General features: G+C 38.9%; 1 protein-coding gene across 1 annotated transcript; it reads left to right on the forward strand.

Annotated features, from left to right (window-relative positions):
- The first annotated feature begins 713 nt into the window (after positions 1–713).
- LOC121326258 (P3 protein-like) lies at positions 714–2,508 on the forward strand. The gene has a single exon (XM_041269492.1). The coding sequence runs from the start codon at positions 991–993 to the stop codon at positions 2,371–2,373; it is 1,383 nt and encodes a 460-aa protein (XP_041125426.1). The 5' UTR covers positions 714–990; the 3' UTR covers positions 2,374–2,508.
- The last annotated feature ends 6,570 nt before the right edge of the window (positions 2,509–9,078 follow it).

Consider the following 9,078-nt stretch of genomic DNA (forward strand, 5'->3'; position numbering starts at 1 on the left):
TGAAGGGCAAACCCAAACATACAGCTTATTGACAGGATGAAAAGTAATCTGACGACATAGTGTGGTAAACCAGTTGCTGTAGGTACTAATTTCCACCCTTCAAAGAGTATCTTGGTTGGTATTCTTTCTAGTATGGACATGTTAAGTATTTTCATACTGGTGTGGAATCATTCCTTGAATTCTTGGTATAGTTCTTTCTCAGCAAAGTATCTCCTCTCCTTAGATTTGTGCCCACATTTTTTAAGTCACATATATTTTTGCGTAATTCAATTGTATTTAAAGTATCTAAAAGGACTGTCATAACCGATTATAGATTGCTGAGGCAAAATAGTTCCCTAAAAATGTGCTGCTGTTGTGTTTCTTCCCATTTATTTATTTATTTATTTATTTATTTTCTACACTTTATATTGAACTAGCTGGCTTTAATTTAAAAATATATACATATATACTTTATGTTATTATCAGCTGCTTCAATGGTTAATCAGCATGATTGATGAAAAAGGTTAAGGTCGACTCAGTTAGTTTGGTATGTTTTATTATTATTTTTAACAGTATTTCAGCTGTGGACATAGATATTATCTTATGTTTACAATTTATTTACCATTTATATAAAATCGACCTGAAATAGTTAAAGCTCTAAGCTCTGTGATTGGATGAGAGAGAGAGAGAGAGAGAGAGAGAGAGAGGGGGGGGGGGGGGGGGAGAGGTTGATCTAGATTTAGATCGATCTCATGACTGCTCGGAAGAAAAAGGAGGAAGCAACTCAAATCAATACACGTGTATTTTTAAAACTGAAACAGAAAAAAAACGAAATTGTTACATTGACAATCTGATGCCTCAGACAAATTAACCAAATGTATAACTATCGGACTTCATACGCAAACCTCGACTTTGTGATCTGGAAGATGGAAAGCTAGAGAGAAGAGTACAGCTATTTTTTGGCAGTCCAATTCGGGAGGGGAAGTACACATTTTTTTAAAAAATACAACAATGAGGAAATGTATTGTAATCTGTTGGTTGATCTTTTGTGTTACCGGATCTACGGACCTTAACGTTATTAATGGTAATAATAACAGCAGAACAACGTTGATGATAAATCATAGTGAGCGAAGGTATCTCCACATAGGAGACGGGACTTCAGTTGAATTTGAATTTCCACAGAATACCAAGGGGGTTATAGTGATTTCCAGCCACTACGGGCACGGCACAGATGGAGAGAATTGGAAGCAGACGGTGAATGTAAAATCACTGGACACAGCTGTTTTGACAATTTTAAACATAAGTGACAGCGGGAATTTAGGACTGGAAAAAAGTTACGTTGTCAGTATTAGATCTGGTCTGGCGGGGACGGCCCCCCTGTTAATCCAGTTTTTGGATTTGCGCAACGATGCACAACCGGTGATTTTAGAAGAGAGGAACGATTATGTTATCCGAGTATCGCCGAATGATGACGCTGTGTTGCGGAATGCAGATGGGCTGTCCCATTTCTCTGAAAACCCTGTGCTTTTCGCCCTCTTGCCTTTGATATTCATCAACAAATGTGCTTTTGGATGTAAAGTGGAAATTGACGTTCTACGAGGTTTGTTGAAACAGCCGCACCCAGTATTGTTGGGGATAGTGGGCCAGTTCGTGGTCATGCCTTTGTACGCTTATGCCCTGGCCAGGATTGCTTATCTTCCTAAAGCCCTGTCTCTAGGGCTGATCATTACCTGTTCGGCGCCGGGAGGTGGGGGCGGTTACCTGTACAGCCTCCTCCTGGGTGGCGATGTGACCCTTGCCATATCCATGACCCTCATCTCCACTGTAGTCGCCACTGGCATGATGCCACTCACCTCCACCATCTACGGCCGCCTTCTCAATGTACACGAGACCCTTCACGTGCCATTTGTTAAAATCCTTGTCACCCTGCTGTTCATTGCTGTTCCTATTTCTACCGGCATGCTCATAAAGTACAAGTTCCCCAGCGTCTCCCGGGTTCTGCTTACCCTCATACGGCCATTCAGCTTCATCCTTATCGTCGGAGGTATTTTCATGGCGTATGAAATGGGAGCTTCCATACTTGCCAGTGTTAAACCGCAGATAATAGTGGTCGGGGTCACGGTGCCACTTTTTGGACTGTTTTTGGGCTACCTCATGGCAGCTGCTTTGAGACTGACAGCGCCTCATCGCAAGACAGTCAGCATTGAGATTGGGGTTCAGAACAGCCTCCTGGCCCTCGCCGTCATGCAGCTGTCTTTCCGCCGGCTGGAGGCAGACTTTGCATCGCAAGCGCCCTTTATCGTGGCTCTCAGCAGCACCTCAGAAATGCTGCTTATAGTGATCATTAACGCCATCTACAAAAAACTCAGACCGACCACCCAGACAGAAGTGTGATTGTACTATTTCTTTTTTAATATACACCAAAAAGTCTTGAGACCAAAAGCCTTTTTTTTTAATTTTTCATTTCACACTGTGCACTATTGTATGAGAGAAAGTTGAAATATTTTTTATACCAAACATTTTTTTATTTTATAATTGAAATTTAAAATTATATATATATATATATATATATATATATATATATATATATATATATATATATATATAAAGTGTTGTAATTTATATAATGTTTACATACTAGAAGTGGGTAGTGAGGGTAAAATTAACCACTGTTTGGCTTTAAATAATATGTTCTTGAATACAAAAGTACATTAATACCTGGATGAATCTTGCTAGAAACGATGAGATCATTTGAAAAACCTTGGTACCTAATTAAAATAACTTTTTGCCCATTTTGAGCAATTTTATTTCCTAATTCGAGAATGCATTTTATATTGCAGGTGCCTGTCTGGCAGATTTGTTCATTTCACAGAGAAAATACCTTCATAATAAAAAAATAAATAAATAAAGATTTCCTAAATATATTGCTTTGTTTATATTTCAAATGGGAAGGATGTGCTGGGTTAGAAAATGCTGCTTTTAATATATGGGACGATGGAACCTTTTCTCCAAGACAAGTAGTTCATGTAACTTAACCTGCAGGGCCTTGTGTGACTGCAGTACATTCGTGTAGATTTACTTGGCTTGCTGCATTGGCAGATGGTGGACAGCAAGGGTGGCGGCATAACAAAATGGAAACCTCTCAGAGCCTGATTTTTGCTGCTTAGCTTTTAAGAAGCATTAAAATTGTGCAGTTGAGCAGAACAAAGAAATACATAAAACAAGCAACTTGAAATTGTTGGGCAAGGTGCATTTTGATTTTGTTCAATTTGAGGGTGCCCAGGGCACATCAAGCACTGTGCTTGTTAAAGCCAGGTATGGGGGGGGATTGGCACTAGGTAAGTGCTGCCATTGTCAGTATGGAATTAATATTGTGCCTGCAAGCCATGCAGCTTTTTTCCAGGTCTAAAGCTGAGATAGCAGCTGTTATCTGGGTGGAAAATATAATCCTGAAGCACAAAACAGGTTCAGAGCTTCATCCGACAGCTGACTTGGAAGCTGTTCTTATATTTATTCCAGTGGTGAGGGCTCTATATGAACAGTGATGGTATCAGCAAGTGTATTAAAACATCAAGAAACACTGCAAACCAGTACCAAGGCTTAATAAGAAATAACTGTTTGCACAAATGACACAGGGTTTGATGAGTCCTATACTAAAAAAAAAAATGACAAAATGATTTATTTATGTTGGACAAAGGCAGCAGTTGTAGTACTGGGCTGGTATGTAGCTCTCCATTGACATTGTTTTCAAGTGAGCATTCTTGGTTTGAAACAACTTGTCTGTTCTGCAAATTAGTGTTAGGAAATATTCTGCTTCAACCAGCTTCCAGAATGGTGCTGTTTGAGTGTTTCAGGCAAGGGGGGGAGGGATATGCTTATGACTCATTGGGAAAGTTACAATTTATCAGTTGCTTTGCCTCACCTAAGGCACGGTGATGTCCCATAACCTTGTAATGCATTATAAAATAGCATACACACAGCCATTTAACAATTATTGGTGGGGCCTTAGTGTTTTACTCCAATCTGTAATAAACTCGTATTTTTTTAAAAGAGAAAAGTACTTGGTATTTTATAAAATTAGAACCAAATATAATTGCTAAGGTGTCTTAAGAACTAATTTGGGAGTAACTAATTTTAGGAAAGCACAAGAAACTCTGGTAATATATAACAAACCCTTGCCTAAATAGGTGCATAGATGCATATTGAATCTCTGTATTCTGGAATGTGTGTAAACTGCATTTCCACAGATTCCCATCCCCCACAACAATTTAAAGGCAGATTAATTCAGGAATGGTCTCATATTTTCCTGGTAAATAAATGCCAAGATTTAGTAAGGGTAAAGGGTTGAACATATTAGAATGCTAGGGTGCTTTATTATTTAATATGAGTTCTGTAGGGAATTATTTGTTCAACTCTCTGTAGGAAGTATTAACTCCACACTTACAGTAGTTGAGTGTAGTGTGTGAGAATTAAATGATTGTCACATCATTTTAAAGCATTAGGAAATGTAGTTTTTATACCTTCTACAACCCCTGTCGCCATCTGTGTGTCATGTTGCTGCCTGCATGCTCTTAATCACCACCACAATAGCAGGAAACACTATGGTTGAGAAAGACAATTAATAAACACAGTACTGTACCATCGTAAAATTACAAAGAAGCTGCAATATTACACATGCATGCAAGTCAGGGGGTCACTTTATACTTCAACACGACTGAAAAAACTAAATGAAATGCAGCCTAAAGCACTGACTATCTAGTGGGTTGGGTTCCTGTTAAGCCATTTGAACCAGTAGTGTCAGCGGCAATCCACAGTTCTTTTTCCAGTACTGCAGTTGATATTTTAACGATATCCCCTTAGTATAGATATTGAAATTCCTTTATTTATTCATAAACTGTTTCTTCAGGAACCAGGCTAGAATTTTATCTCACAATTTAAAAAAAAAAATACTGTAGCACCCTCCAAAAGAAAAACTACCTTCTTCTGTCCTTCCTATTTTGTTTTTATAGTTGTGTAGCATTTCAAAGTGAAAAGCCCCATTAAGTTCAATGTAATGAATAGCACTAAAATGGCTAAAAGCGTGGCTCATAACTAAATAAATATTGTAAGATGAAGCAGCTATAGCAAAATGTTTGCTCAAGAGACTCACAACACTGGCAACATGCCCCTCAATTTCTAGGAACGCTAAGCTTACAAAATTAAAAATAAAAACATATTTTAAGCTTCCACAGAAAGGCTTTTTGAGGCCTGTACTCAGGCAAGGCATATCTGCACAGCTAAGAAACAACTGTTACTATGGCAACTAGAGAACTACACCTCAAATACACTGGAGAAAGATAAGACCATGCAGCTCCAGGCTGTGATACTGGCTGTATTTGCATTCTGAGCTAAGCTTTCTGTGTTTTTTCTGTGAAAGTTCTGTTTATCTGTGAAGTAACAGCAAATAGTGGTTAATAGTTTTAGAGTGCCCATTTACTTTACCCCTATTTTTTTTTTTTACCAAATTAAAATGTTTACTCACATTCCCTCTGCAGCAATTCCTCACACAACTCAGGAGAGCTGAAGGTCAGTAGACAGCACCCTCTGATCCCATGACCAAGCCACAAGCAGATGTTGGTTACAAAAGCCAGCCCTACAGGTGTCCCCTTGAGCTTGCAGGATGCCTGGCCAGTAGGGTCCGCTGTAGCACAATGAGGGGAAACACTCATGGTTTTGCCACCTAACTCACAGGAGCGCCAGAGCCAATGCGGTTCACAGCCAGGGCGCAAACCTAGGCACCCAAGACTTCAGGCTCCCCTCATCTTAATCTTTGCTTTCAATCAAAATATTACAGTGCCAAGCAGTGGAAAATATTTTAATCGTATCAGTGATCTTAAAGCCAAATCAGAAATCCGTTATAAGCACTACAATCAAGTATCACAATATTCTTCTATAAAAGTCAATTCTGATCCAGAAACTTCTTCCAACAAGGTCATAAAAAAAGACTTGATTGGAACAAGGTTGTGGATTTGAATGGACTGAGTGAGTAGCTCTCTATCTGGTAGACAAACGTGCCCACTGTACTTGATGCAGTAGTTTACTTACAAATAGTGTGATGTACGTTAGTATGACCTGTGGGGATTTCCTCCCCAGCTTGGTACAATAATAATAATCTAACTTTCATTAAGCTGCACATGGTGTGCCTGGGGTGAACAGTGTGTGTGTGTGTGGAGTGATAAGCAGGTGTTGCTAATGACAACGGTCAATATGTTTTCTGAAAAAAAGGTGTGCATTTTTTTAAAAGTCAGCTGTTTTGTGTTTGTATAAAGTTTTGGGGTTTTACATTTCCTAGTTTTGGAGCTGTCATGTGGTTCTATTTCCATTTCATTTAAGCCTACTTGTCTCTGAGATGAATTGCTGTCAACAGGAATTCATTATATTAGCTTAGGCAAAATCCTGCCTTACAAGATCGGTCACATTCAGTTGATTACAATTTAAATGCATTAGTGGACACATCCCATAAACTGGGGACAGCTGGTCACAGTAACACCCCCCTTCATTGTGCGAGGACAAACTGCTGTATTCTAATCTAATTAAAAGATTAATTTGTGTGTGTGCGTGTGCATGTGTGTTGCAGGGTGGATCACATGTTAAGGTCATACACAGAGGTCAGTGACAGTTTAGTGAAACATTTTCAGACTGGTGTATTGTAATAAAGACCCTGTTACAAATTCACCAGTTCAAGCTCTGGACAACATGTTTTAGGCTGTTCAGAGTTGTTTGTTGAATGTTTTTTATTTTATCAAGTTATGCTGATATCAAACATTGTAATGTTGAGTTAAATTGCTGGTTGATTTCACTATACAATCTAGAACATACTGCATTTACCCTGGTATTTACCTCATAGACCTACTGTGCAATATGGTTGGGTGTGAGTTTCATCAGTGGCATGAAACTCTGCAATTGTGCACTAAGATCCATGATTCTCAACTTCAGAAGTGGGGACTGGGTTCAAATCCACCTGGTTCCTTCCTTTATTTTCATAGAATTGTCTCAGTTCTTGTAGAGACAATGATAAAGGAGCATTTTCCATGGAAGTGAGATAGCACAATGGGCTAATGTACTAGTATGCTGTGCTGTTTCAAATCAAACCAATCATTTCCTTTTTTTCTCAGAATTGATTAATTTACCCTTATAGTCAGTGTGCAACAAAGGATTCCTGTGGGAGCTGGTGGTAAAGTGAATTAATCCCATGGCCTTCTCTTCCTGAAAATAACAGTTCAAATCCAGCTTCCTGAGATAAGTAACAATGTTGGTTCTAACTAATAATCTTGGTTGTGTGTCCGCAGGTGGAGTAGGAGAAGATTTGCCCTGTGGAGGGAGGTGGAAGAAGATACTGAGGGAGGGGGGGCCTGGCCCTCCCTGCCAGGGAGAAGCATGGAAGGTGGGGGTGTTGGTACCTGAGGAAGGTGAAAAATGACTGTTTTTTTTTTTTTAAAGAATGTTATTAAACCCATTCCATAATAGAATGAAGAATTATTGAATGTACACTAACAATCTTTAACAAGTACAGTTTGTACACCTTCCTCTTCTCTCAGGGACCAACACCCCCAACTTCCACTCTCCTCTCTGGTGGGAAGTCCACCCCCCCCCCCTTTTTTTTATCCTCTCCTCTCCACCTTCCTCCACAAGACAGGTCTTGTTCTCCTCCACTTGTGGGGACGCAACCAACATCATTACTTAAGCTGCAGCTGCAACATGCAGATATTTTCAACCAAGTACACATTCCAGACAGCGTCATCTCAAAGGCAGATAGAAAAGAAAGAACACAACTTTTGGTGATGACACAGGGGAAAACCCTCCTCTTTCTAATTTGGCTTGCACTCTAAAAAACTGAAGCTCGCAATTTGGAATCAGAAGCTAAGATCGTAATTTTTTTAAATGCAAGCTGGCTTTGCATCACACTAGCAATCATTGAAATACAAATATTTAAATGATTTTGTATATAAACCTGCAAAACAAATACTGAAAATGCTGATCTGAAAATAATTAATTTACCACAAAAGCTTTTCAAGGTGGCCATTGCTTTTAGAAATGTTGCCTCACTAATCCACAGCAAATAACCATATTAAAAAAGTCCCCCCCAAACATCTACCAAATAATAATACTAAGTGTCTTCACAATTAATTCCTGTCCAGTTCATGTGAATCTTTATCAGGTCATTCATTGTTGAATCAGTGGTTTTGGATCTTGGTCAATGGTACTTTGAGAGATGCAAGAACAGGTTATTTTGACCTATTTGCGCTTAACAAATTTACTTCAAAACACAATAGGAACCAAGTAATGTAATTGTAAACAAAAGAAATCCAAATCAGAGCCGGAGCTGGTGTTAGCAAAGCCGGAGCACTGCCAGCTCAACCATGAAGTCTGTCGGCTGCCTTGCCTTGCCTTGCACCTTTGGAAATACTCCAGAATATTGTGGAATGTACACTTCAAATTCAACAATGAGAGTGCAAGAGTTGTTGTTTGCGGCTTTGTGTGTTTTTTTCCTTTTCCTATTAGAACACTTTGTTCTACTGCCTATTGTCTGAATGAGTTTATTTCAATTATGTAGTCCTGTGAATACCAATACACTTACCAGGGATTGTCCATTAGGTCAGCTTAATGGTTTCACTTTCAATTATTCATTCATAATGTAGGAAAGACTCAGAGACAACTAATTCAATGTAGTTGTGTTTATTGGAAAAGAGCAACTACAGCCTAATGTAAGAAATGAGATGACATAGACAGCACTCCAAAAGGCAACTTGGGAATTAGCTAAACCTGTCTATATTTATATTTCTATGGTGTTGCAACTGTAAAAATTTTAAAACCCTACCTGCAGTCTATCTGGAAGTGCTCCAGTATATCATTAGTACTGTCCTCTCTACTAACTACAGGATCATTCCCAGTTAGTATGCTACCCTTAGTTTTTTGCAATTGACCATACTACTATTTGAAATCTGTATTGAAAAGACCAAACTGCAGAGTTTTTAATAGAAAGGGTTTCAGGGAAGATCAGAATTGTCTTCCCTTGTAGTACCAACCCTCATAGCTACAATGTCCTACAATCATGTTACA

This window comes from Polyodon spathula, chromosome 13 (assembly GCF_017654505.1).
Source record: "Polyodon spathula isolate WHYD16114869_AA chromosome 13, ASM1765450v1, whole genome shotgun sequence".
NCBI lineage: Eukaryota > Metazoa > Chordata > Actinopteri > Acipenseriformes > Polyodontidae > Polyodon > Polyodon spathula.